The sequence below is a fragment of the Lepisosteus platostomus genome, chromosome 4, assembly GCF_059453375.1.
Source record: "Lepisosteus platostomus isolate fLepPlt1 chromosome 4, fLepPlt1.hap1, whole genome shotgun sequence".
NCBI classification, from domain to species: Eukaryota; Metazoa; Chordata; class Actinopteri; order Semionotiformes; family Lepisosteidae; genus Lepisosteus; species Lepisosteus platostomus.
The window spans coordinates 2508849-2536634 of NC_142614.1; the positions used below are offsets into that span (position 1 = coordinate 2508849).

Genomic DNA, 27786 nt, shown 5'->3' on the forward strand with positions numbered 1-27786 from the left:
GGGAGCGTCCACATCTGATCCAGATCCTGCCCTGTAAGGACCCATGGGCTAGGCTGCAGGTAGGTGCACCCTCCCTGGCCAGAATATTAGGACACATTCCCCAAGCCAGGTCAAATAACAGACTGGCAGGGCCCGATGAACGCAGGACAGTCTAATGCCATCTTCCCAGCCCAGAACACTCCCTGGACCCCAGCCCTATTACACACCCCAGGGACAGGGCACGTCCTCACGGCCACCTGCAGGGGACGCCGTCCTGCTGCAAGAACAGGACAAGGCCGAGCCGCGGCTCGTCCGGGTCCCCCTGGGACCCGATAAATAGTGTTTGACGGAGCCCGTCCCACAGTCTGTGGCATCGGGTCAGATACGTCCTATTTCAGGTGGGCAGCTGCGTCAGCATGCGTAGGCTGCAAAGGTTTATTCCATGCTGAAAAAAAGAAGAAAGAAAACACAATGTTTCAGCCGTGGAGCCTTCTTCAGGTGTGAGCAAATCTGTCCTATTTCAACCTTCATCCCTGTATCTGGAATGCTTTAATTCTCATAAAACGTCCGGTTGGGGAATGAAATAAACTGAGTGAATAACTACAGTGATAGACACTCATTTCTAAGACACAGTATTTTTAGAAAATGGGTATTTCTTTTTGGAGGCTCCTCGCCAGGACCAGCAGGCTGAAAATCGCCGGATGGGTCGGGGGTCTTCCCCCCCGGCTCGTCACTGCTGTGTTTCTCGCCGCGGCCGCTGGAGGGCGGTGAAGCTCGGGTCCGCCGCGCACGCGTGCCTGGGTCGAGAAAAGGTGTTTGCACACTCGCGTGCGCGATGGACGATGCTGGATTCGGCCTCAGTCCTGCGGGTGGTTTGATTTGGTCTCGACTCGACCCTCCAGAGAAGAATCGCTCCCGGTCCTCTGACACAGCGGCGCCATGGCCCGGCCAAACCTGTGCGACCCCAAGTTGGTGCTCGATCCGCACAAGAAGGTAACCTGGTCTCGCTTGGCGCTCCGCGGGCGACCCTGTCCCCCCCGTGGGCTCGGGCGCGAGTGTTTAATTGTTCACCAGCGCCCGTGGGCGAGAATCCGCAGGTTCTCCGTGTGCGCTCCACGGTCTACAACCCACGCTGTGGGGTTTTTAATTGCCTGCAGCTGTAGTGACTACCTTGGGCTACCTCGGCTGTTGCAGATAAGAGCAGATAAGGCTGGCAGCAAATTGTTTCGGTTTCAGTGTTTCAAAGGCTTGAATTAATCCCATAACAGGTCCATCTTGAAGACTGCGATACGATGTAGTTACTTGACTAACATTTTAACCTGAGGGGCCAGCGTGCTTGGTCACAGTTTGGAGGAGGAAAATGACGAAGTTCTGCAGCTTCCACTGGCTTGCAAAGTGCTTTCAAGTGTAGGAGCCAAACATTTCTTTAGCTCTTTTTTGTTGTTGTTGTTAAAAGAAGACGCTGTCGGTTGCGGCGGTTTTGCGCTTTGCCCCGGCGTGTAGCCCTCGGCGTTGAGGCTCCGGCGGCGGTCGCGCTGTCCGGCGACCCCGGGCTGGAGAGACGTGCTGCTGGGCCAGCGTGGCGAGGAGCTGCTGACGCGTTTAGTTGGGTCAAAGTAGCAATGAATGAAAAAACTAACCGCACGAGTTCTCCTCCCTAAAACATCTTCTTTCAAACATGTTCTAGAGCCACCGGTTAGCGCACTTCAGTGTCCCTTGTGGGACACGAGCTTGGGGTGCTCTTGGAGCCCCAGGGCCCCCCTGAGCCTCAGCTGCCTGGCTGCAGGCCAGGGGGAGACGGTCAGGGCTCGTGTCGCTGTGCGGATGGAGGGGCTGCCGGTCGGCGCCCTTGTCCTGGCTGGGAGCCCCTCCCCCCCGGGACAGTCCCGCCGGGGAGCCCTGTCCTGCCTGCGCTCGCTCGCCGTGCCAGTAATGTGATGACGTGCTGCCGTCAGTGCGTATTGATGTCTCTGGCGAGTTCTCCCGCAGCTGGAAGAGAAGCGAGCCCCCCTGAAGAGCTGGGCGAACACCTCCATGGGGAAGGACCGGAGGCAGCAGGTAGGGGAGGAGCAGCTGAGTGTGTTGCCGTGACGCCCCCTCTGTCCCCAGCCCCACGTGACCACGCCCATCCGCCGTCACTGGCCACACCCACCATGTCAATCAACCCACAGTAACCCCACCCACTACAACTTGTAGGAGGGCTTGTGTTGACCATGCCCATGTACACTCATCCCTCACTGACCACACCCCCAGATATATTTCAATCCAGAATGACCACACCCCCTCTGACTCCTACCCTGGATTACCATGTCCCCTCTGTGTCTCAAGCCCTTAATGACCCCCCCCCCCCACTCCTGTCAGTAATGGTCACACCCCTATCTCAACTCCTGGATAACTATGCCAATCACTCCTCTCCTGTATGACCACATCCCCTCTCCTCCCCCACCCCCCTGTGTGGTCACACCTTCTGTCCCCATCCCCTCTCCTTTCTACCCCCCTCTCTCTCTCTCCTGGTCCCAGTCAGACAGCCTTTCCTAATGTCAAGCACAGGAGAGCATCCCCCACCACCCCTCCACCTCCCCACAGTTGTCTTGTTTGAATGTAGAAAGGGGTACAAACTAGAGGTGGTCATTCACCTCTCCGGAGGGTCTCCTGAAACGCATCTAAAGAAATCTGTACTCTCATCAAACTAATGATCCCACACTTGGGAGCAGGAAAAAGACTCAAAAAGGTTAAACGTCCATTTGCAGAGATTGAGAACAAAGTGCTTTCTCCTTCTCCTCCCGGGCCGGGTGTCCGAGCCCATTCCTAGATCACCCATTAGGAAGGTCGTTTCTGACATTGTCAACCCAGCACATGAGATGGTAACTAAGCAGCTGGTGATCCTGCAAGGACTGGGGTTAACTAACTGGTGATATACAGGTTGCCTCCGAGAGCTGCTTGGCTGTGGGTCTTAGGAGCGGATCCCTTCCCCTCTGGCTCAGTCTTGAGTTGGACCTCTGAACGGGCTTCGTTGTTCTTCTCTTGCAGGCCCGGAGGCCTGACATGGCTATGGACTGCATTGAGGAAAATGGCCACAGACATGGTGGGATACAGCCTCTCCTCTTCCTGCCCCTGTCCCTCTGAGCTCTCCCCCTGCTCTGCACTCCTGCCTGCTTCTCCGTCTCTGAGCCTTGTCCCTGTGGTTGACAGATGAGCGGGGCACTGACAGCACCATCCTCCTGCAATATGGCTCGCTCGAAATGGCCCCCAGCTTGCTGATGAGAGACATGGAGGTGGCCATGGAGAAACTGGGCCTCACCTTTGTGAAGATCTACGCCTTGGACATCTTCTGTGACATGATGGTGAGGACGTGGGCCTTGCAGTGCCGGGGCCGGTGGAGGTCTGGGCTGCGCTGCCGTCTTGAGAGCAGCATGCAGTGAGATGCTCGGCTCGCCTGCCATCCCTCTGGGGAACTGGCACGTGGCGACTGCAGGCTCTCTGTAGGTTGGACACTGCACAGGGGGCTGTGAGCCTGTCAGCTCCACATGGGCCAGTGGGGGTTTAATTCATCTGCCTGGCTGAGGGTCTAGGTGAACACCGTGCTCAGCGAGTGGATGGCGCAGTGCCGCAGGCAGGGTCACCAGAGAGCTTTGTGCTCAGTGGGAGGTCAGTCTGAGACTCCTCCTTGGTCTGACCTTTGCCCTCTGTCCTCCCCCAGCGGAAGCAGTCCAGTTATGCCTTGCAGAGCCCCGAGCTGCCCAGCGGGTTCACCAGCTGCACGCGGGCCATCCTGGTGGACTGGCTGATACAAGTTCACGTGAGTTCCCCCTCTTCCCTCCCGCCTGACGCTGCCCGCGGCCCCAGCTCGACCCCCCGACCCCTGATGCTGTCCCCTGTTCCAGGACGCCTTCCACTACAGCGAGGAGACGCTGTACCTGACCGTCCACCTGCTCAACAGGTGCATGCGGAGCTGCAGGGTGTCCATCGCCACCTTCCAGCTGCTGGGCATGGCCTGCCTGTTCATCGCCAGCAAGAGGGAGGAGTGCCTGCTGCCTGAGGTGACAGCCTAGCTCCTGTCCTCCCTCATTGCACCCATGACTCAGCCCGCTTGTCCAGGTTTATTGTTTGTTGCTGAAACACTCCGTGGTGTTGGCAGGGTAAAGATAACTGCATCTAAACTGTGCTGTGTCATTATTAGCTGCGCTGACCGGCGGCGTCATTTGGGAACTTTTAGGCACGATGCTGTGGATAGTGGTGTCTGCTAATCCAAAGGAACAAGTGATACTGTTCATGCACATTAACTGCAAACAGTTTTGGAACTGAATAAAATAAATCACCAGGAATGCTTGTCAAGGGTTGCGGTAACTGAGAGCTCATTGGGAATGAAAAACTGGGTCTGGGATTGAGACGCACTCCAGCAGGTTAGTGGATATCGGGATTACTCCCAAGTAGGAAGTGTACAGCAGTTCCAGTTCCCACCACCAGGGCAGTTTAGCTAGTAATGCCTACCGTAAAGTCAGCAGCTTGGCCTTGTAGCGTGCTGTCAGATTCCCCGAGTGTCTGCGCTCAATAGGCTGCATTGTGTCGTCTGACAGTCTGGGGGGCGTCGATCAGCTGGGTTGTAGTGGGGGTGTTAGGCAGTGTTAACATATACAAACGAGAGGAGGCCATTCAGCACATTTTGATTGGTAATTTGTAGCTAATGGACCCAAGGATATCATCCATGTGATTCCTTGAAAGAAGCCAGTTTATCAGCTTTAATGGCTTGGCCTTGTTCCACACTCCCAAAACCCTTTGTGTAAGGAAGTGCCGCCTGTTCTTGCTTTTAAAGTTTTTTTGCTTAGTATAAGACATCACGTTATTGGCCATATACAATTTCTTGCATTAGAACTTTGTCTTTCCACAGACCCCAGCTTGCTCTCCATGAGACACACAGACAGGGAGAGAAGCTGGGGGTCAGAGCGCAGGGTCAGTCATTGTACAGCACCCCTGGAGCAGTTGGGGTTAAGGGCGTTGCTCAGGGGCCCAGTGGAGTAGGATTCCTCTGCCGGCCGTGGGGTTTATGCTTTAGCCTGTGCTTATACAGGATGTTACGTATCATGTGTTTTTTTTATTTCCTTTCTGCTTCTTCTGCTTGCTAATCCTGATTTGGTGCCATCTGCAAACATGACTAGTTTAACAAGACTTTCAATATCTAGATCATTGACAGAAATAAGGGAGAAGAAAGGTGCTAATACAGATCCTTGTGTTAGTTCCCCAATGACCCCAACTCTGAGATCTCTCCTCCAACCTGTATCAAGAGCCTTCTGAACATCTGAATATACCATTTTGTATTCATCACTGCTTTTTCTTGTTTAAATACAGTGAACAAGTTTGTTCAGCAATGTTTCTCAATCTGCCAGTGAGATTCCAGTCTGCTGTTGGCTCCGGGCTCCGGGTCTGGAGAGAGATGTTGATGACGGTCCTCGTTTGTACTGTCCAGACTGTCGCAGGGGTCCCAGCAGTGAGCCATGTTGGCTAGTAATTGCTGTGTCTCAAACCCCCCACCCCACCCCCCCCCCTCCGCTCACAGGTGTCAGAGCTCTGTTTCCTGATGGAGAACACCTACAGCAAGAAGCAGCTCCTGCGCATGGAGAGGCACGTGCTGAAGGAGCTGAAGTACGACCTCTCCTACTGCTACCCTCTGCACTTCCTCCTGCTGAGCGGCACCATCACCCGCTACAGCGCCCAGGTCAGCCAGCAGGGCGGCGCAGTGGTGAAGGGGCGAGGCAGGCTGTGCACTGCCATTCCATTATTAGGCCCCCGGAGCAACCTGAGTCGCACTTTAATTCTAGACAGAAAACACGTAAACGCAAATGAGCAGAGCTGTGGAAGTGCTAGGCTTGCTCCACAGGGCTACAAGGATACACAGGCGCCCAAATGTAAGAGCTTCTGCTGCCAGCAGCCTCTGATGCGGTCTGGTGAGGGCAGGGCCCTGCACACAGCTGCACGCAGGCGGCCCACGTGCGCGTGACTGGGAGGCACGAGAGAGCGCCGCCCCGCCGTCGGTTCCGGGGAGGGGGTGAGGGTTCTGAGCCTGAGGGGGTCCGTCTCTCTCTGCCCTCCGCTGTGGCCAGGTGCTGTGGATGGCCCGGTACTTCCTGGAGCTGACGCTGCTGGAGCCCCAGTGCCTGGTCTTCCAGCCGGTGCAGCTGGCCAGTGCTGCCCTCTGCCTGGCGTGCAGGGTACTGCAGGGTCAGCTCTTCCCGGCAAGCGAGAGGGCCTGGATGACAGCCGGAAGCATCTATATCTGCAGGTGAGAGTTGGGGGGGGGGCGGGGGGGATGAGGAGTCCTGCCATTATAAAGCAAGCCTCTCCCCCCTGGATGAGGGGAAAATTCCAGTTGTCTTGGAATCCTAGAGGGGGGGGCAGGGGGGCATGTGCCTCCCAGAGCACATTTCTTTGGAAGCAAAGGATGTTCAGTGCTGTCTTCTCCTAGATAATTAACGCCGGGTGGTGAGTGACGAGCCGGGTCAGAAAGACGCAGTGGCAGGATCTGGGAGGGTCCTGCTGTGGCTGACGAGGGGGGGGGGGGGCGGAAGGGGCGCGCGGAGCTGCCAGGCTGATGGGTGCTCTCTCCCGCCTCTCCCGCAGCGAGCGCACGGCGCAGCGCATCCTGCACTACATCGCCCGGCTGGTGATGCGTGCGGGGGCCTCCGAGACCCAGGCCACCTTCCTGAAGTTCTCCAGCGTCACGAGGCTGCAGGTCAGCCTGCACCCCTGCCTGCAGAGCGTGCTGCCCCTGCTGGGGCTGCTGTGAGCCCCCCGCTGCCCCACGCAGGGCCGGGACGAAGCGCTTCGGAGGAGTGGGGCGCGTCCTGCTTGTGGCACTTCCTCCACGGGCCTCGGAGGGGCGCCGTTCCTCACAGATTCAGCTCCCGGAGGAGATGCGGGCTCTCCTGGGTTTTCCTTTCCACTCCAGCTCTTAATTATCCGTTGCAGGGAATGTTGTGTTTTTGTTTTTTCCTTACAGACTGTTTTACTGTGGATTAAAAGATGTAGCTGCCACCTCCTCCCCTCCCCTTCCAAATTAGAAGTGTTCAGTTCCTTTGGCATTGCATTCTGCCCGTAGTCCGAATGAATGAAGACTGAGCTCCTGGGGCCTGAGGCTGGCAGCTCTGTCCATCCCAGAGTGACGTCTGATCTTGCCACATCATCACATAGATGTTTTGGGAGGGAGGTGTTTCTCAGGGATGTCTGATGCCCTAGAAACGTGTCTGTCTAATGAAGAAGAGGTCTGACTGGGGGCTGAGTGAGCAGTGGAGACAGTAGACTTGAGACTGTTTGCGTGCTCCTGAGTTCCTCATTCTCAGCTTGTCGTGTACTTTTAGGATTTTTACGGAATTTTGGACGAGGTGTAAAATGCCAGAACGTGCCGGTCTGTTGCAGCACAGGATTTTAACATCGTAATTTTGCGCAGCTGTTGAAGCAGCTTGTGTGGGAAAGGGCATTGTTTTTTTTTTACTGAGCCGGGGGGGGCTGAATCGCAGGGGAGACCGGCTTGAATCATGGGACGCTTTCCGCCACCCGGCCAGACGCAGGACCCCGGCCCGGTTCTAGGTGCTTCCTGTTGGGCAGGAGGAGGAAACCTCTGACGGGCTGGCGGGTTCAGTCCTTGCACAAAATTCTTCTCCAGTAAGACTCGGATACGAGAATGGGCTTCCTAAGAGAGCGAAAAGCGAAGCCACAAGAGTGACCTCTGTGTCCTACGTGATTAGCAGATCCTCCCTGTTCCATCAAACACAACTTAATGCCAGGAAGTGGTCAAGGGGGGAAGTAATTAGGTGTTGCACCATGCCTTTTGGCTTAAGAGTGTACCATATTGGTGTGCAGCACTGAATTATCTTCCCCATGTCACTTCCTCTCCATCTGTTTAGGAAGTTCCCGAAATAGCTTTAACTGGAATAGGCTCACGAATTACAAATGTGAGCTGTGAGCAACTCTGAATGTTATGTGATGAGAGGAGGAGCTCAGAATAAGGAAAACTGGTGCTGATTTCTCTGTAGGTCGGAGATCTTTCCTCAGAACTGTTCTTTCAGCTGCTGTTGGTCTGGGTAGTCTGATTTTTCTCAGGTGAAGGCTGTGAGAAATCTGTTGCTGTTGTCCATTTCTGATGACGGCCCTGTGGTCGCCTGAAGTGTTTTTAAGTTGGTCTTTGTAAACCCCTTGACTTTGTATCGCACTTGTTTGAAAAAGAAAAAAAGAAAAATTTTATTCTTGTTAAAATAAACAGTTTGTAATGTCTGATGCAAAACATTAAAACAAGATTTTGTATTTAAGACTGGCTCTCTGTCTCTTCTGGGATGTGTGATAGTTTTCTTCCCTCTTGGCTTTTTAAAGAGACTAAATGTACAAATGGAGTCTGATATAATTCTGTGTCTTATCCATTGTATTTAAGCAACCTTTTCCTTCTTACATTCAGATTCTTAGGTGGTAAGAGATCGGTTTTGTGACAAATGTCTGCAGAGGAACAAGTAATGGGTTTATTCCGTGCCGAAAAGAGAAGAAAGAAACCACAACGTTGTTCGGGTGACTGGCCTGGCCTTCCGGTCACACCCGAAGAGGGCTCTGCAGGCGAAACGTTGTTTTCTCTCTTCTCTTTTCAGCGTGGAATAAACCAAAGACTGTTTTAGTCCTTTGCCAGTGGGTCTAGTGTCTCAAACGGGGTACGCAGGGGTCTGGCAGTGCAAAACCGGCGCCTGCCCACCCGCCTGGGTTTCTCTCGGCCGCTGTGCGCGGTTCCACCAGCAGAGGGCGCAGCACGATTTCATTTTCCCCAGTCGGCCATTGAGAAGCGCTGTAAAGCGCACTTGCCTGGCAAGCCTGAGATGTTATAAAAGATGCACACGCTAGCTCTTGGTAATTCGCTAGTTCCTGAGAATGGAGGGATAATAGGTATATTATGCAATTCGCTTGTGAACAGCAAATTATAGCCATGTATGGATTTTTCTTACGTACGGCCAGCTCCCTCTCCCCTGTCTACCAATTAGTTTTTATTTGAAAGCTCGTCTGTTTGGCGTTATCTAACAGGGGGGTCGTTCAGCTCTCGTGTTGATCAGATTGCTTTGCAGAACCAGCCGCGCTCCACGCGAAAGCCTGCGCCCGCGAGCGTGAGACGCAGCTCTCTCCGCCGGCCTGCCAGCACGTGTTTCTCCGAGGCCACGCCCCCCCCCCCCCGGCTCTCACATGGCAACCGCACACCGGCCCCTCTGATTGGCCGGCCGGGCCTCGCTCGCCGCCGGCCGGGGGGCTGAGCCGGGCGATGACGCGGATGGGGGACTCCACGTGGAGCTGTGGAGGCAGCGAATATGGGGCAGAGTGCGAGAGTTGTTCAGCGCGTCTGAGACCGTCTCGATATAGCAAATACATCAGATCTCTGCCGTAATTCCCGTAGCGTCCGCCACCGCCTACACCTCCCAGTGACTGGTTTTAATCGCCCCCCGCCAGAGCGCACGCCGCTCATCTATAAATAACACCGTACACCGGTACTCAGTCATACACGTCCCTAGGCCTGCTTTAAAACCCATTCTGCATTTCTTTGTGTTTCACAAAGGTCACGCTGCGGGAGTTTTTCTTCTGTTATAGTTGTACAACAGCTATACGATATTTTTTTTTAAAATGCACATCGTAAAGGTGTGACAGCAGGTCTGAAGTCTCAACACTTTACATAAGGGTACCTCTAAAGATATTTAGGAAAAGCATAGCAGGATACTTTTAACGTTTGACGATCCCTGTCATTGATATCAAGCACGAGTTTGATTTGATCCGATTCATCCGACGGTTTGGGAGGAAATCTGTGATGTTTCCTTTTTTAAAACATTAAATCATGAAACTCATGTGTCTTTCTCTGTGTGCTCGTTGTTCTGTTTTGAGCTTCTGTGGCGCTGGTTGACTGCTGAGCTTGGGCAATACTGTAAGCTCGGTCCGGACATTAAAAGCCTTTTTTTGTTCTGCACCGCACCAAGATGGCGGGAGCTGGACTCTCGCCACGGGCGTCTCGTTCCACTTCAGCTGCCCCCTTTTTCCGCGGCCCTCTCACGTGGATCCCGGCTGGACCACGCCCACACACGTGTATCTGCACGGGATTGGCCGCGGCGCTGGCTGCTCTCCTGGCGTCACCAGAGCTGGGGGCGGATCGGCCACGCCTCCCCCCTGCGCGATAGCGAGCCGCGATTGGGTAACGAACGGCGCCGCTCGGTGAAGTGGGCGGGGGCAGAGGGCGTGGCTTTAGCCGCAGGTGGGCTGGGAAAACGCGTGTAGGAGATGCAGGAACTAAGTCCGCAGCCCAATGGTGTGTGTACAGGCTCAAGTTGCTTTTCGGTCTACAAGGCAGCTTCAATGTCGATACGGGGGACCCCTCGACCTGACGTCACCGAGCAAGAGATGATACTCTTTAAAAAAGCCAAAATGACATCTCCTTGAACCCGAGAATACCATGCCGGAGTCGGAGAGAAGTTGACCAGAGTAAAACCGGAACAGCCGAGATCAGGAAACACAGAGGGTCATCGGAGCAGGTAAATACTGAACCCTGCTCTTGTCCATCTAGCGAGTCTAGACGTGTCGTGTCGGGATCTGTGGCGGAGCCACGGAGGAAAGTGGGAATCGCTTGCATCTTGTGGCAGATTAAAACACCGCACGTTTATACTGCCGGGGACAACTTGCCAGTCTGTGTTTACATCTAAAATCACAGTGGCTACAGGCAGACCGAGCGCAAGACGCGAGTATGTCTTTGCACAGGTGGTCCAGACCTTGTCAGTTACGGCTGGACGGTCGCAGCGGCAGGGTCTCGTAATGATGATAATTCTGTTTATCGATGCTATTCGCTGTTTTTGCTCGCTCCCTGCCCTTGATGAAAAAGCATTCAGTTCGCAAGTGTGTCTCCTTACGTGACCCGTACTTCGTGCCAAGTTATTACATAACCCCAGCGTAAAACATTAGATTAGGCCTGTAAGAATAATATTACACGCGTGTCAGACGGGGAGGCGCGCACGCGTTCGGTAGTGCCCTTCTGAAGCGCTTCGGCTCGGAGGGTCCGGCAGACCAGCGCTGCCACAACTGCGGGGTTGTGCGTTTTGAGCCGCTGAACTTTTTTATTTTCTTTCAAGAGCGGCGCCCGGCGGAGGGGCTGGAATATGCCGGTGCGTTACAGATGACGTGCGCTCGTCCGCCTGGGTGTACCCCGTTTGTTTGCGGGGCGCCGCCAGTCTGCGGGTGATGGCTGAGCTTGTGCAGGGCGCTGCTCACATTGCCCTGGCCATGGGGGAGAAGGCGTGAGGTCTGCGGCCCCACCCGCTCTCGGCGTGGCCCGGCCCCGCCCGTCTTGAGGGCTTGTCACGGACCCGGGTCTCGGTCTCCCCTTGCCGCCATGCGAGGAGTTCGCCGATCCCAGACAGTCTCCCAGATCCCGGGGAGACGCACCCTGCCGGTCCCGAGGGGGTTCGGAGCTGACAGTGAGAGCCGGTTCTGGCCGGGGAGAGACCCAGTGAGGCCACAAATACCCACCTCCACGCCCTCGATCCGAGAGTGGGAGGGGAGGGGGGACTCTCACGCGTGTCCTGTGAAAGTCAGGCTTTGTGAGGCTTCAACAGCAGAGGTGCGTGGAGTTGATCCATACCCCAACAACCCTTTGGGTAAAGGAGTGCCTCCTGTTCTGTGAGGAGGTTGCAGTGAGGCGAGCTAGCTCACAGCACACCTTCAGGGGTTTGGGGTGCTTGTCCTCGGGCAGGGGTGCAGTCGCCGGAGGTGTGAGTTTGGGGTGCTGTTCCTCGGGCAGGGGTGCAGTCGCTGCAGGTGTTGGGGGACTCCGGCTGGGATGGGCGTGGCTCTGGAGTTGCTCGGGGTTTATGGGGGCAGCTGGGACACCAGCACTCTTCATGTGATAAAAGCACAGCGCCCGCAGGCTCCGTGACGCCTGTGCTCCAGGCCAGGGGCTCGTCAGACTGTCGTCAGGCTGCAGCCTGCCCTGGTTTGTGGTTTCTGGGGGTGGAGTGGACAGACAGCACGAGGCTCTTCACAGACGAGGGGCCAGCTCACAGGATAACTCCCCAGCATTCATCTGCTTAGCAGTCCAGCTCCGTCCTGTAAAGGGGATCGTCATCCAGTCCAGCAGCTTGTTCCACCCACCTACAACTCGGTGCGTAGAGCCGTGTCTCCTATTGTCTGTCCTGAAAACAATTCCACTTGCAGTAACTTCCAACTGAGCATGAAATGCTTACAGATGTTGTGTTGGGATGACACGCATCATTGACGTTTAAGAGTTTGAGTATGAAGAACTCGAATGTCCTGGTAGTCTTGTCACATTCAAGGCTCTAGACATCGTGATCTTTTTGACTTCATTAGCCTGAGTTGTGGCACCAGTGTTTTTTGAAGTACTGCTGATTCCAGTGCTGGGCACAGTTTACCCCTTATGATCTGCAGTGCACTGTACAGACCGGACATGTGCTCTCAGTTCGACTCTGAGCTCTGACTACCTCATACCAGAAGATTTCACTCCCGTACTTCTGATGGGAACAGCAAAGTTTGCCCTGTCCTAAAACCGGATTTTAAATCTCCCCACTGGATTTCTAGAAATCCCTCTTGTTAAGGACCCTGATTTAAAATGCTAAATCAATCTGGACGCCACGATTGTGTTTTTCGGTGAACGCAGAGTCCCCTGAGCCGAGCGATAGCTTCTGGTCCGGCTGTGTTGAGGGTGTGTCGTCCCCCACTGACTCTGTGGACTGGGCAGGGCTCTAGGGTGGGCTGCATAGTGTACTCCATCCCACAGGAACCAAAAGGGCTGCCCTGGTCCCCTGTCTATAGAGGTGGGCCGGACACGGACCGTGAGCAGTCCCACAGCAGTGAGCGTGGACCAGTCTTCTCCTGGCAGGTGAAAGCCAGGTGTGATGAGGTGCTGGTCCCCACTCTTGAGCCCAGGTGTCGTCTGCGTAGGCGTCTTGCTGGGGAGGGATCTTCTTGATCGGCTTTCTTGAGGGCAGACGGGTCTTTTTTTTGCTGTGATCGCTATAAGCCCTTCTCGCCAATAATAAGAGCGTATCTGCATGACTACTGATTTCCCTTCAGCAGTGTGAGCCTGTACCTCTGGGGTGACGAAGGGGGTCCCCTCCTACACGTGCAGAGCACTGTGGGTGTGAAGTGCCAGACAGATGCCTTCTAGTCAAGGTGGATGTTTTCAGTTCAAGCCTCCTGAGTGGTATTATCATCCTGATTATAATAATTCCTCACACTTATATCGCGCTTTTCTGGACACTCCACTCAAAGCGCTTTACAGCTAATGGGGATCCCCTCCACCACCACCAGTGTGCAGCCCCACCTGGATGATGCTCCAGTCCGCTCCCCACACACCAGCTCTCAGTGGGGAGGAGAGCAGAGTGATGAAGCCAGTTCAGAGAGGGGGGTTATTAGGAGGCCATGATTGGTAAAGGCCAGGGGGGAGATTTGTCCAGGATGCTAAGATAACACCCCTGCTCTTTTTGAGAAACACCCTGGGCTTTTTAATGACCCCAGAAGTCAGGACCTTGGTTTTACGTCTGATGCTTGCTTTGGCGTTGCTGTCGGGGACACTGTTGTCCACCTTTAGCCTCTGCGGATCGCTCTGGGTGGGAGAGTCCTCTGCAGACAGCTCCTGTGTCCCAAAGCCAGGTGTCCCGAATGCTGCTTTCTCTGCGGAGTTGCGTAAAGGCGCGTGTGCGTGTGAAACCCACACGCAGGGCCGTAGGAGATCATGAGGGATTACGCCCCGGGCTTTGGCTCGGCTGTGCTGTGCCATGTGTGACAGCGAAGGAGCGAGCCCATGTGAGCCTGTGTGCCTCCATTCACTGATCTGTGTGGGTAACCTTACTGCGCTGCGTGGGAGGGCACTTGAATGAGCTAAACATGTGGGCTTGTGTCTGCTTGTGTGTGTGCGTGCTCTAAGCTCATTATCTCCAGCAGGATCCGCTGCTGCCTGGGATAGACCCGCCCAAGCCCATCTCGCACTGTCCCTGCACCCCTGAAGTGTCCTTTGCAAATGAGTGTTTATATAGAGGCAGTTCTGCCTGGACGCTGTATGAAGCTCGTCTGCTGCTGAGCGCCGCGCCCTGTTTTAAGCCCTTGACGGTGCTTGCACATGACCGCAGCTGCTGTCCTGAGGTTTCCTCACAACAGAGGTATCTGAACGGCTCTAGCGGTCCGGTGGGGGTATGCGTGTTTGTTTTCAAGGGCGTCTCTGTTTGTGTCTGGAAGGCAAGCCATGTGATTTTATTAAAGGGAATTGGCGCCCCCTCATGGAGAGGAATGTTTGCCTACGTCATCCTTGGTATGGTGGGTGGCATGGCCCGTGGGCATACTGAGTTGTGAGGGGCATAACGGTGCTGTGTAACAATGGGCCCGTTTGCAACAGTAGGTCTCCCCTTGACCTTGCCGTGGTCATTGCTTCGCAATACAAGGAGAATATCCACTCCGCCTCTGCAGGGCAGTGCTGTGGGAACAGCGCGGTGCAGCTCGAGCTCATCTGTGATCAGATTGAGTTTGATTTGACTTCCTGTCGGGAGTCTCTGACTCTTACACCATCAAACCCTCTTATACCGTAGCTTGTCATCCTGTTTAAGTGTGTTAAATTGTCTGTTCGTGTCTTTCTGGTTTTGTTCTTGTATTGTAAACTGGCTTGAAATGACATCACAAAAGGCTCTGTACAATCTGAACACGAAGCCTGATGCTGTAGTCCGTGTCATAGCCTGTGTCCAGAGTCAGGGTGAGGTTATTGGGCACGAGTTAGCAGACCAGTGGAGGTGCAGCATGAAAACCCTGGGTGCCCTTTGCTCGAGGCTGAGCGTGTAGGGTGGCTGATGGTGGGGAGAGGTCTGCAGAAATGTTCTTCAAGTTGCATCGCGTGGTGCCTGGAAGCAGGGCTGTTTTGTCTGCGATGGCAGAGCCTGCCGGAGCTGGGTGTGCGGGCCGAGGAGGAGGAGGGGGTGGCCGTGCTGCGGCTGCTGACACAGGCATGTGGATCAGCGCGCGGGGGGGGAGCACATGGCGCGCAGCGTGCTGCCGCCCGGCCGCTCTGACGCGCCGCGGCGCTCCAGGCTGCCGGCCGCACGTGCTCAGAGCACTGCTTCTGCCTGCGCGGGGGCGGGGGGGGGAGGGGCAGTGGGAAGGGACACTTCGGAGGCTTTGTTTCCTCGCTCTCTTCAGGGACATGCAGGAATCTCCATACTGCAGGCTCACAGCTCGCAGTCTCCCGTTTACAGCCTCTGCAATGACTGCTTTCATCTCTGGGATTAGTGGAGTTTCATGGCTTACATTCCCATCCTTTAAGTTGTGTTTTTCACAGCTGCGCGCACACACACACACGCACACGCACACGCACACGCACACGCACACGCACACGTACACGTACACGTACACACGCGTACACGTACACACGCGTACACGTACACGTACACACGCGTACACGTACACACGCGTACACGTACACGTACACGTACACACACACACGTACACGTACACACGCGTACACGTACACACGTACACACGTCACTGGTTGCTGCTGTGATGGTGATTTAGCTTTGCTCTCCCTGGTGGTCAGTGACTGCTGTACGCCCATCTCCATCCCTCTGTGTGCTGGTGTCCGGTGTAGGAGAAGAGAGCCACAGGTTCAGCCCAGCTTGCAGAATGTCTGTGAAGGTCTCCCCTTGCCAGAGCTGGAGCTGGGCTTTCTCCTGTCGATGCGTCCTCTGGGAGTTCTGCATTCCCTGTGGGCAGGAATACAGGGGTGCAGCATATCCATCCTGCTGCGGTGTCCTTCGATCACCTTGTGGAATTCCTCCAAGCTCTTGGGGTTCGGACAGAGGGTGCATGTTCAAGGATGACCCACTGCGGAGGAGATGGCGGTACAGTCAGTGCTTTACTGTGTTTCACAGCTCTGGACCCCTGGACCCTGACCGCAGTGACCAGTAGGAGTGCACCATCCTTTGTGTTTAAAATCAAGCTGATTAGTTATTGACTTGCATTCGCTTGTAATTCCTGAGTTGACCTCTCCCCCGGTGGGCTTTGCCACTGTATCAGCTTTCTGGTTCCCTGGGCTCCGGGGGAAGTCTGGGCGCATGAGGCTGAAGAGCAGAATAACCCCGACTGGCACGGCCAGCTTCTGCCCCCGGCTCTGACCTCCTGCTCTCTCTCTCTCTCCCCCCCCCCCCGCAGGCTGTGGGCACCATGCCACAGGAGAAGCAGTGCCCGGGGGAGCGCCCGCCCCGCAGTGCCAGCAAGAACGCCAAGGAGAAGAGCAACAGCGCCGCCCTGCGGGCCGAGCTGGGCGCGGCGGGGCTGGGGCGCGTGGGGGGGCCCGGCTCCCGCTGCGAGTCGGAGAAGGACTCCGGCTACTCCGGTGAGGGCGCGCGCACGGAACACGGCCTCCGGCGGTCGCGGTCGCGGTGTCGGGGTGCGACACGGGCTCAGGCCCTCGCTGGTGCGCCCCTGAGCCTGTCCTGGGGTTGGCATTCCTCTGACCCCCCGCCAGGCACTGCGGGCGAGATGTACGCCGAGCTGCAGCCTGACCCGCTTGACCCACGCGGCGGCAGTGTGTCAAGCCTGAGAGTGAGCGAACACAAGCCTGTTTTGGGGTGACGCTGTACAGCGATGGTCAGGAGACTTGGCTCCCAGGAGGGGGCAAGGCTTCGGCACCCTGCTGTCGGTGCCCAGACTGTCCCCAAAAGCCCAGCAGAGCAAACAGGCCCCAGGGTATGAGTGTAAACAGAAGTGGAGGTCACTCTCCACTGGGCGTCTGGCTGTGCAGGAGTGTTGGTGCTAACGCGTACTATTCCTCAAACAAGCGTGTGACTAGAGCACAGTCCTCCCTGCTCCTGGAGAGCCTCAGTCCTGCAGGATTAATGGACGCTGGGGAACAGGCACATTGTTCAGTCGAGTCGTTTAGAGAGCATCTGAAAACACCACCCTGTAGCTAAAACCGGAACCAAGTCTTTGCCAAGTGAGGATTTCAGGGTGACCTGTGGGGGTTCAGTGGCCTGTCGCTCCCCAGGACTGGAGCTGGGATTCTTGGGTCAGGACCTGGAGGACGAGCTCTGCTCCTCTCAGTGGTCAAAAGGCGAACTAATGGAGATCCTGTTGGCTGCATGGTGACACCCTTGGACCAGCAAGCAGCTGAGGAGGATGGGCTACAGTGGTGGGTTCGAGCCCTGACATGCCCAGCTTCCTCTCTTGGGGGAGAATCCCAAGGGTTTACTGCCCTCTGCTGGCATTGACAGGTATTGCTTCCAGGCAACTGCCTGGGCTGCCCAGTTGTTCTAATTACTACTACTTATAATAATAATCCTTACACTTATATAGCGCTTTTCTGGACACTCCACTCAAAGCGCTTTACAGGTAATGGGGATCCCCTCCACCCCCACCAGTGTGCAGCCCCACCTGGATGATGCGACGGCAGCCATAGGGCACCAGAACTCTCCCCACACATCAGCTGTTAGTGTGGAGGAGAGCAGATTGATGAAGCCAGTTCAGAGAGGGGGATTATTAGGAGGCCATGATTGGTGAGGGCCAATGGGAAATTTGGCCAGGACACCAGGGTTGATGACTGGCTTGATCGCAGCAGTTTTACACTCTTCGCTGACCCTGATGTACTGGAGAGGTCAAGAAGGTCATAAGAACTGTTGGAGGTCTGCAGCCCTGGATGAGACTCTGTCTCTGATATCCAGTACAATGGAAATAAGCTTAAAGGGGAACTGCAATGCTGTTTTTGTATTTTGGGGTTAGAAAGAATCAGAATTGATGAGCGCATTTCAAACTACAATGAAAGCAAAACGTACCCAGTAACTTGGTAAAACCTCCAATTAACATCACAAAATTTCCAGGTATGGGCACCACCGAGCTCTGCCATTCAGAACAAGCCAACAAAATTTCCAGTGAGGTGAAGCGAGCCTGTGACACTGTAAACAAGCAGGCTTGTGAATCTCTTTTAATCTTGTTAACTTGTTAACTCTGCATGGCGATCACATTGGAACACTTCTACAGGGAAAAATCTGTTGCCAAACCTGTAAATGAATTGACGGGAACTATTTGCGTTCCCGTCAATTCATTTATTTTGTTATCGCGATTTAATCATCAGTCTGAGAAACTGGAACTGCAGTTTATATTGATCAGACAGTCCAGAGGAAGGACAGGGGTGTCCCTCTGCACTCTGGAGCGTGAGTCCGTGACTCCGGCCCCTGCGACAGGCTGTGTCCTCTCCTCCCTGCAGACGGCGGCTCAGACTGCCTCCAGACCGACCCGCAGGACCAGCGGAGCAGCGTGAGGCAGCACTGCGGGGTCCCGGGCCGGGGGGCCGCCTTTGGGGACCTGACGCCCGTCTACATCGTGAAGAACCTGGTGCTGAAGCAGGTCAGCATGCCTGGCTGGCGGTGGTGGTGGGGGATGAGGTCTGCATGCCAAGCCTAAGCCTAAACCGGAAATTCTGGGCTTTCCTGTGTCACTTCCAAATTAGTGTGTCTGCTTTAATATCCCCATTTGTGTTGCGCTTGTTGTTCTGTGCACTGACCACTAGAGGTCATCATGCCCTCTTACTGGGCCAAAAGCACCACTGCAGCACTGTCAGCCCCCTGTATCTGAGCTGGGTTTTTGCTGTTGGTAATGAGTGTCCAGCAGGCATAACACATGCTATTTACTATTCCAGTGAATGGCCTTGTTCACAGACCTCACCGGTGCTGCGCCTTCTCCGCGTACAAGATTAAAAGGCCGCGGGGTTGTGGGCACGTTAGTGTGTGTTCTCCGTTTCCATCTGTAGCTCCTCCCAACCCACCCCCCAGTGCACCGTGGGATTGCTCTCCCACGGGAGGGAAGCAAAGGGAGCCTTTCCCAGCCCGGAGAGCTGCTGCGATGAACAGGAGTCACAGACGCGCACAGGCGCACAAACAAGACCCAGCAACCCGAGCCCCGCGAGTAACAGTGGGGGTCTTGTAGGTGGGAGGGAGAGCTGGAGTGGGATTCGGACTCTTTTGGGATCTGAGCGTGCAGGAATTAATATCGCTTTGCATTCTGGGCAGCTCCGGCGTCATTGGCTCCTAAATAAACGGCTTGGCCTGCCATGGCAGCCCAGGATACAAGTTCAGGGGGATAACGTGAATTAGACGTGTCCGTGCAGTTAGAGATGTCCGTTTCAGCGCACCGTTGGCTGAGACCTTAAAGGGGCGTGTTGCTGTGCCGTCCTTACCCTGCCCTGTCTACGGTGAAATGCCATTCATCCTGGCACAGCTGTACAGCCAGTCACCTGGCGCCCTGTGTGCTCTGCAATGACCCCTGCCTTCCAATCCTGTCCCTGTGTCTCTGCAGACCCCCTCTGACCAGATCCTCCATGGCCAGCTGGCGTGGGGAGGGCAGCACGCCGTGGGCAGTGCCAGCGGGCAGCCCGCCGCCCAGCTCCTCTTCATTCAGCAGCCGGGAGCGGGCACTGGTGCCGCCGCCTCCCCCGGCCCCCTCAAGCGCCAGCCCAAGAAGGCTGACAGAGACACCTACCTGCCCATCCTCCACTCCTACCCCCGCATCGCGCCGCACCCCAGCAAGGGCGGGCCAGCGGGGACGGCAGCGGGGGGCGGGGTCCCGGCCGAGGCCCTGCGGGGCCACTGCCAGAGCAAGCGGGTGTGCGTGGAGGACAGGAGGGAGGTGGTGACCTCTTCCGAGCTCCCGGAGCAGGACGCCAAGCCCAAGCCGCCAGGCCTGCGGCCCGCCCCCCCCGGCGTCCCGCCAGCCAGCCCCCCCGAGCCCTCCGGCGTGGGCTCCCCCTCCGTCTCCAGCTCCGAGGCGCCCCCCCAGGAAGCCCGGGCCGCCAGGAAGCACGTCTCCAACCTGGCCAAGCAGCGCCGGTTCCTGAACACGGTGGAGATCCTCAGCCACTCGGGCCTGCTGGGCATCACGCTGCGCACCAAGGAGCTGATCCGGCAGAGCTGCAGCACCAAGCGCGAGATCGCCGAGCTGCGCCAGCACACGCACCTGCTCTGCCAGGCCGTCCACACCAACGACCCCCGGGCCTGGGCCCAGCTGGAGGCGGCCATGGTGTCCTCGGGCCACTACCCCGACCTGGACCGGGGGCTGTGCTGCGCCGCCCGCCCCGCCAACACGCAGGGGAAGAGCCCCGGCCTCGCCGGGCCGGCGGCCCCCGGCCTGCCCCCGGAGGGGCCCGGAGCGCCGCCCCCCTCTCCCGGCCGCGCGATTGACCTGAGCAGGCGGCGGAGAGCGGCCCCCCTGTCCCCCCTGAACGTGCCACCCGACAGCTCCACCCACGCGTGCCTGTCCTAACGCTGGCCAGAGGACCGAGGAGGCGTCTCCCCATCGACGGACACTCCACGGTGGCGCCACTGTGTGGTCGGCACCGGTAATGCGACGCAGCAGGGCTTCTGGATTCGGACTGGTCCAGATCCCGACTTTCTCTCCGGGCTGCTGCGTGAGGAAAGCCCGCGCCGTCGCAGGAAGGCTTGGATATTTTTTTCAATCTTTGCCTTTTTGAGGGGGCTCCGATAGCAAAACAAACATTTCTTGCCTTTCTGTGAAACGATGTTGATCTGCAAAGGCTGGTCTGTGCAAGTGAGCCTCTTGACTCTGATCTCTCTCGCGCTCTCCTGGTAAGGGCCCTTACTCCTGGACTCCCGGCTGCATGAAGCTGTTGCCTGATTGGTCAGTTGCAGGTGTAGCATTAATGGTTGATTTATGATGGGGGTGTTATGCCGTTAAAGTGTTTTTTTTTTAATTCCATTTATGAGGGCAGTTACAAAACAACACCTTAAAAAAACAAAAAACAATTTTGCAACCTACCAACCTAGAGAGTGTGAAGATTCAAAAAGGTCCATGTGAAGGACTGCTTTCGCCTGTCGACAGGTGAGCTGTCTCGCCAGAGCTCTTTCACTGCGCTGCAGGTTCGACAGTCAGGACAGTCCCTCCTTCCCTAACAGTGGCACCTGTCTGATCCAGAAATAGTCACGCAGCTCGGTCCTCAATCAAGACTCTTGACAGTATAGCCAGCAGCTCTCCGTTCAGCTGCTGTGGGAACATTCCTGGACACCTGTGGACGGGGCAGTCTGAGACCGTGTCCATAGTGGGGAGGCTCCTGTCCTTGAGGAACTGTTTCTTCAAAGTGCTCCAGGAACAGGGGGCAGCAGGGACAGCGGGTGGGTTACCGAAGACTTGCCTGTGCAGAGCCAGTCTGATCATCTATGCCTTGTGTGTGCACGCGCATCTCTTTCTAAGCGATCCGAGCTTTGTACTGTGTATGCTGCTGTAGTAAGTGTGGGTCTCTGTAGCTGGGGCGGGGGAGGAGTATGCTGTACTGTACTATGGTATGTAGTACTATGTACTATAAAAACAGTTTGTGCTCTACAGTGGATTACTAAACATTACAACGTTGAGAGAGAGAAGGGAACTGGTGAGTTGTCGTCTTTTCGGATGGGATGTTTTAGAGCTGTATGAGGACAGAAGGGAGGGTGGCGGGCTGTGTGGGCTCCAGAGCGACACATCCATCAGCAGCAAGGTCGGCACACAGAAGCACAAATGCAACCGTTCCTGTGCCATTAGTTAAAAAAGTGGGGAAGAAGAATACTGGCAAAATCTTCATGAATTACATACTGATATGCAAACAAATGGGCAAAGCACCCTGTTCTGGATCAAGTCCACAACTGTGTTTGTAGGGACAGGGGGTCCCAGTAAGTGTGTGTATTTCCAATGGCAAGGGTGCAGTCAGTGAGAGCAGAGCACATGGCACTGGTCAGTGCAGGGTACGGGTCAGTGGTGACACTTATGGCTCTGGATCTAGGGGGCAGCAGGAGCCAGCTGGTTTCCAGTCCAGCTGGGAATGGGGCAGGGAGGACCCTGGTCAGTCCCTGTTCACATTGCCCTGGAGGAGTTCTGTGGATGGTGGTGACATTATCCAGGTTTAAACCCGCGACCTCCACAAGCTTACTCTGTACCTGGAGCAGGTACTGTATATTCACTGGGTGTAAATGGAATTCTCTTCAGGACCACAGACTGCTTGTTGAAAACCCGGCGCCGTGAGGCCCATTCTCCGTGTTGTACTGCAGGAGTTCATAAAGAGCTCTGAAAGACACGGGGTCCAAGTTTCTCGTCCAGTTCTTCACTCGTCACAGAAGTCAATAAGCTCTCGCCTACGCAGTTCCCCGCTCCCACAACTCTCTGTGTAAAGACGTGCCTCCTGTTCTCGGTTTTAAATGCACTCGCATGCTGTTCCCACTGTTCGTTCTGAAGAAGTCTTCTGGGTTGACTTTGTCAGTGCCTCTGAGGATTTTGATTGCTTGTATGCTGTCATTCCCCTTTCAGATTTAAAACGGTTCCTGCAGCCTGGCAGCAGGGCCTTCTGTAGCTCCGACACCCAGTGGAAGTCCTTGGATTCTTAATTTTGTCAATCTTTCATTACCTGTGACTGTGTCCCTTTCAGAAAATGTAATGTTTCTTTATTAGCCCTATACAATTTCTTGCATTAGGAATTCATCTTTTCGCATACCCCAGCTTTTCTCCATGGAGACACAGACACACAGACAGGGAGAGAAGCTTGGGGTCAGAGCGCAGGGTCTGCCATTGTACGGCGCCCCTGGAGCAGCTGGGGTGAAGGGCCTTGCTCAGGGGCCCAACGGAGTAGGATTCCTCTGCCGGCTTTGAACCGGCAACCTTCCAGTCACAGACGCAGATCCTTAGCCACAGAGCCACCGCTCCGCCCCAGGTGTGCAGTGAGCAAGACACAGCCGCTCGGCCTGAGCTCCCACAGCCACAGGGGATTCTGTGCAAGCTCGCCTCTGCCCCCCGCTGGCTGGGCCGTGCTGGTGCAGGTCTTACCGAATACCCAGCCCAGGCCGATGGTCTGGAAGACAGCCAGGAGCAGGACGCAGGTGCCGTTAGAGGCGTAGTAATCAAAGAGCTGGAACAGGTACATCCCGCCCTGCCGAGAGGGAGGGAGGGCGATTATTTTGTATTGCTGAATGGATCTCTCACTGGTAACAGTTACTGTTGCCCTGGGTTGTAGCTGGCGAGAGCACTGTGTGGGTTCTAAGGGTTTACTCCAGCCCCGGAAACACCCTTAGAATGTGCCTTTCCTTAAAATCTGTCTTTATACTTCATTAGGATTTTTGACTCTGATATAACCTGGCTGCAATATTCCGTCTTTTCAGATGTCCAATTCTTTGTCACTGCTGAGTTTTTTTGGTGTTCATTGTACACTAGCCTATCAATATCAATATCACTTTTGGAGAGGGAGACCTCTGTCACTTTATCAATATTTCTACAGCTGCACTGGCTTCATAAATCATGCTTCTCCCGAGATCCCTGGTGTGACTATTTGTAACCACTAGATGGAGACAGTGACCAGCTAAAAGGAGTCAATCCGGTTTGGAAAAGGTGCCGCTCGGTAGGATTTCTGTTACTGATGGAGACTTAATTAACCACTGATGATGTGTAGATGCATTGTGAATGAGCAACTGATACAAGAAACAATCTCCTTTATTAGAATAATAATAATAATTAATAATTGCTTACACTTATATAGCACTTATCTGGACACTCCACTCAAAGCGCTTTACAGGTAATGGGGATCCCCTCCACCACCACCAGTGTGCAGCATCCACCTGTGGAGTGGAGTGGAGTGTCTAGAAAAGTGCTATATAAGTGAAAGCTATTATTATTATTATTATTATTATTATTGTTATTATTATTATCTAGATTAAGCCTGTTTCTCTGATGAAGCTCCTGTCCTTCAAAGTGTCATATACACAATGTTAAAGGTCTCTGTGGCTGGTTCTGCCTTCGATGAGTTCACGTCCAGACAAGGATGGAGAGGAGAAGACAACAGACACAGAAGACAGGGCAGAAGCTGGCAGCAATGAGGAAGGAGACTGAGAGAGTGAAACTTGGACAGCTGGGAAGCCACAGAATGGCTGACTGACCAGGAGGGATTGAGAGGACTGATGGGGACGACTGAGAGCAAGAAAGAGATAGAAATCGGATAGAGCTCAGAGAAGACTCAGCCGAGGATCCAGGGCAGGGCTTCTGTGGAAATCCACACTGCTGTGCCTCTTTGTCACATGGTCCCTGTCAACACACCTGGACAGAATCTCTTGTCACGCACCTGGGCGGCAGCCATCGCCCTGCCACACACCTGGGCATCACCCATAACCCTCCCCCCTGCCACACACCTGGGCATCACCCATAACCCTCCCCCTACCACACACCTGGGCATCACCCATAACCCTCCCCCTACCACACACCTGGGCATCACCCATAACCCTCCCCCTACCACACACCTGGGCATCACCCATAACCCTCCCCCTGCTACACACCTGGGCATCACCCATAACCCTCCCCCTGCCACACACCTGGGCATCAATACCCCCCCTCCCTCACAGTCTGTAACCCCTCTTACACAGCAGAATGACCTTATCTCTGGCCGGTGTCGGGTATCGGTTTGAAAGAAATGCGATCAGTGTCTTGGCAGCAGCATCAAGTTAAATACCATTCAACCTAAACAAAAGTCAAGACAAGCAGTGCGAGAACAAAAATGTAGCATTTTCCACAGGCTCTAGAAGTTGGCACCTGCCCCCTGTACCGGTGCACGTCAGCGCCTGTGTCTCTGCACAACTGCCCCAGTCCTCTCAGCCGGATCTGACTAGAAAGGAGCCCCGCAGCCCTCAGGTGGAAAATCCAGGTGTTTTTCATTGACATTGCTTTGCCTTGTCCTTGTCCTGTACTGACAGTCAGCCAAAATGCCTACTTGCCAAGACCAGCTGTCGAGGCTCAAGGTGTTGAAGTCTGGATACACAGGGAGGAGGGGTGGAGGTCTGGTGAAACAAAGGGAGACACAGAGTGAGAGATTATATCACCCAGCATTGACACACAGATACTCTCAAATAGAGCCACACAGACACTGTCGCACACAGACACTGTCGCACACAGACACTCTCAAATAGAGCCACACAGACACTGTCGCACACAGATACTCTCAAATAGAGCCACACAGACACTGTCGCACACAGACACTCTCAAATACTGTAGATCCACACAGACACTGTCGCACACAGACACTCTCAAATAGATCCACACAGACACTGTCGCACACAGACACTCTCAAATAGATCCACACAGATACTCTCAAATAGAGCCACACAGACACTGTCGCACACAGACACTCTCAAATAGAGCCACACAGACACTGTCGCACACAGATACTCTCAAATAGAGCCACACAGACACTGTCGCACACAGACACTCTCAAATACTGTAGATCCACACAGACACTGTCGCACACAGACACTGTCGCACACAGACACTCTCAAATAGATCCACACAGATACTCTCAAATAGAGCCACACAGACACTGTCGCACACAGACACTCTCAAATAGATCCACACAGACACTGTCGCACACAGACACTCTCAAATAGATCCACACAGACACTGTCGCACACAGACACTCTCAAATAGATCCACACAGACACTGTCGCACACAGACACTCTCAAATAGATCCACACAGACACTGTCGCACACAGACACTCTCAAATAGATCCACACAGATACTCTCAAATAGAGCCACACAGACACTGTCACACACAGATACTCTCAAATAGAGCCACACAGACACTGTCGCACACAGATACTCTCAAATAGAGCCACACAGACACTGTCGCACACAGACACTCTCAAATAGAGCCACACAGACACTGTCGCAAACAGACACACATTCTCTCGCGGACACACTGTTCTCTTCCGTGTCTTCATGAACACAAACTGTTCTGGATGCTTTGGGAGGAATATCTGCCAGACGGAGTTGGACAGGACAGGGGACAGCTCGGCTGCAGCTGTGGAGAGCATCGGTGTGTCCTTTTCCTCACAGAGCCCCCAGCTGTTCCCCTGCCGACACACACCAGCCCCGTGTGGAAACAGGGAGACTCTTCTGCGTTTAAGCCAACAAGCTGTTTCCTCACTCCGCTGTGAGTGAGCACAGCCACACACTCGGGCAGGCAGTGACGTCGGCACTGTGGCTGCTTCAGAAGTGTGAGCTCTGTCTTGATCTTCTACCTGCAGAAACTGTCACCCTGAAGTGGCATCACTGCCCAGATCACACCTGTATTCCTGACTGTGTGCTTTGCTGTGAGATAAGGATCTGTGTTTTACTCTGAGGCAGGGCAAAGCCACGGTTTCTGTTCTGCGTACTAACAGAACCCACACAGTCCAATTACAATTCACAATCGAGAACAGTGCAAAGGTATTGATATTTAGTTATGTTTTCAATTCTGGTTCCAGGGACCAGGGAATAGAACGCCTCCTTCTAAAATCACTGATCGATTCCTTTGTTTTGTGTTTTAAAACGGCAAATCATCCTGACGCCAATTCTATAAAAGAAAGGAGAGAATCAGACCTTACGACCCTGTACAGTGACAAGCACATCCACACAGGAAAAAACAGAAACTGGAAATCCTTACTGGTAATTAAGTAATTAACATCGCTTACTGCGCAGTAATTAACGAGCGTCTTGTTGTCTTCGTTGTCTCCTGTCTATTGGCTCTTTGATTAGAGGGAGGAAACGGACACAAAGGACCCCGACACAAACACTGGCAGCTACACAGCTACAAGCAAAACTGAGTCAATCACGACCCCAGCATCCCTCCTCCCCCCGCCTTTACACTTCAACTGTGACGTAAGCCGAGAGAGAGCGTCGCCGGTTCATACCGGCCAAGTCACAAATCAAGCATGTGTGACGTAACTGTCCGCACGCCGGTGATCCGCGTCAGTGTAACAACACGTCCCTCATAGTCGGAAACATTGTGCGGCCGTGACCCTAAAATCAAGCCCCGCTGGTTCCGTCTTTTTAGAAAATGGGTGAACAGATGGCTGGAAGGTTGCCGGTTCGTATCCTGCGGCCGGCAGGGGAATCCTGCTCCGTTGGGCCCCTGAGCAAGACCCCAAACCCCGAACTGCTCCAGGGGCGCCTAATAAATGGCTGACCCTGCGCTCTGACCCCCAGCTTCTCTCCCTGTCTGTGTGTCTCATGGGGTCTGCGAAAAGACAGATTCCTAATGCAAGAGATTGTATAGGGCTAATAAAGTGACCTTATCAGTCGGGTCCGTTTCGGACTTTGGCCGCAACACTTCGGTGTAATCGTGTTCCTTGTTCCATGAGAATCGCAAGCTTTCGCAATTTTTTTCTTCTTTTGCAGTGACTCAGCCTCAGACCAAAGACGGGGAGGATTTGCAACAGAACCGATTGCGCAACGCGCGATCCTCCGGCAGGACTGAACAGGACCGCGAGAGCAGGAAGGATGACGTCGCGTGCGGTCTGCAGCCCGCACGCGCTCGAGTTGACAGCTCGCCCCGGCTGCGGAGTCGTCACACGCGCCGCGCTCGTCCAGCCCGCTGGTTCCGCCGTCCCCAGGTCCCGAACTGGAAAACCCACAGCTCCCAGGCGGAGAGGAACATCCCGACCTGGATGGACCCGGTGATAAAAGGTAGCCCGTCCCGTGCGGCTGACTCTCTAATCAGCCTGCATTTAAACAGATGGTGTTTGCAGAGAGGAGAGCTGGAGTTACCTGCACTGCTCGCGGCTGCTAAGTGACATCTTGCGTTTAAAAAGTGCTTTAAGAGCTCATTTCAGACGGTGTTCGAGGCTTGTCAAGCATTACCGCTGTTGTTGTACTGTTATTACTTCTTTAATGTCATTGGGCACGGGTTGGTAAGTGTCTACGGGTCTGCGGGATCTGGTCAGAAAGTCTCCTTCGCGATCTCTTCCTCGGGCTTTTACTTCTCTCTGCTTTT

General features: G+C 54.7%; 3 protein-coding genes and 1 long non-coding RNA gene across 6 annotated transcripts in view; 3 read left to right on the top strand and 1 right to left on the bottom strand.

The window, feature by feature from the left end:
* The first annotated feature begins 835 nt into the window (after positions 1-835).
* Positions 836-8279, top strand: ccnp (cyclin P). Its single transcript, XM_088627537.1, has 9 exons — positions 836-972; positions 1969-2037; positions 3010-3064; positions 3172-3323; positions 3680-3778; positions 3864-4019; positions 5534-5692; positions 6078-6256; positions 6595-8279. Exons 1-9 carry the CDS (start codon positions 919-921, stop codon positions 6758-6760), a joined length of 1089 nt encoding a protein of 362 aa, XP_088483663.1. The 5' UTR covers positions 836-918; the 3' UTR covers positions 6761-8279.
* Positions 8280-10227: 1948 nt separating this feature from the next.
* On the top strand, positions 10228-21392 carry LOC148672121 (CLOCK-interacting pacemaker). Of its 3 annotated transcripts, none has more exons than XM_088627550.1 (4): positions 10228-10514; positions 16180-16363; positions 18230-18369; positions 19318-21392. In XM_088627550.1, exons 2-4 carry the CDS (start codon positions 16192-16194, stop codon positions 20278-20280), a joined length of 1275 nt encoding a protein of 424 aa, XP_088483676.1. In that variant the 5' UTR covers positions 10228-10514; positions 16180-16191; the 3' UTR covers positions 20281-21392. The 3 variants fall into 3 exon arrangements, with proteins under 3 accessions (XP_088483676.1, XP_088483675.1, XP_088483677.1); XM_088627549.1 differs by lacking the exon at positions 10228-10514 and adding an exon at positions 10562-11593; XM_088627551.1 differs by lacking the exon at positions 10228-10514 and adding an exon at positions 11668-12133.
* Positions 21393-24525: 3133 nt separating this feature from the next.
* LOC148672122 (uncharacterized) lies at positions 24526-26641 on the bottom strand. Its single transcript, XR_015935660.1, has 2 exons — positions 26486-26641; positions 24526-26367 (listed from the first exon to the last, which is right to left on the bottom strand). It is a non-coding gene; the product is annotated as an uncharacterized LOC148672122 (long non-coding RNA).
* Positions 26642-26851: 210 nt separating this feature from the next.
* itpkcb (inositol-trisphosphate 3-kinase Cb) overlaps positions 26852-27786 on the top strand; it is a 31722-nt gene continuing 30787 nt past the window's right edge. Inside the window, exon 1 of the mRNA XM_088627547.1 lies at positions 26852-27479. The gene's annotated coding sequence lies outside the window, so the exon portion shown is untranslated. The remainder of the gene's footprint in view (positions 27480-27786) is intronic.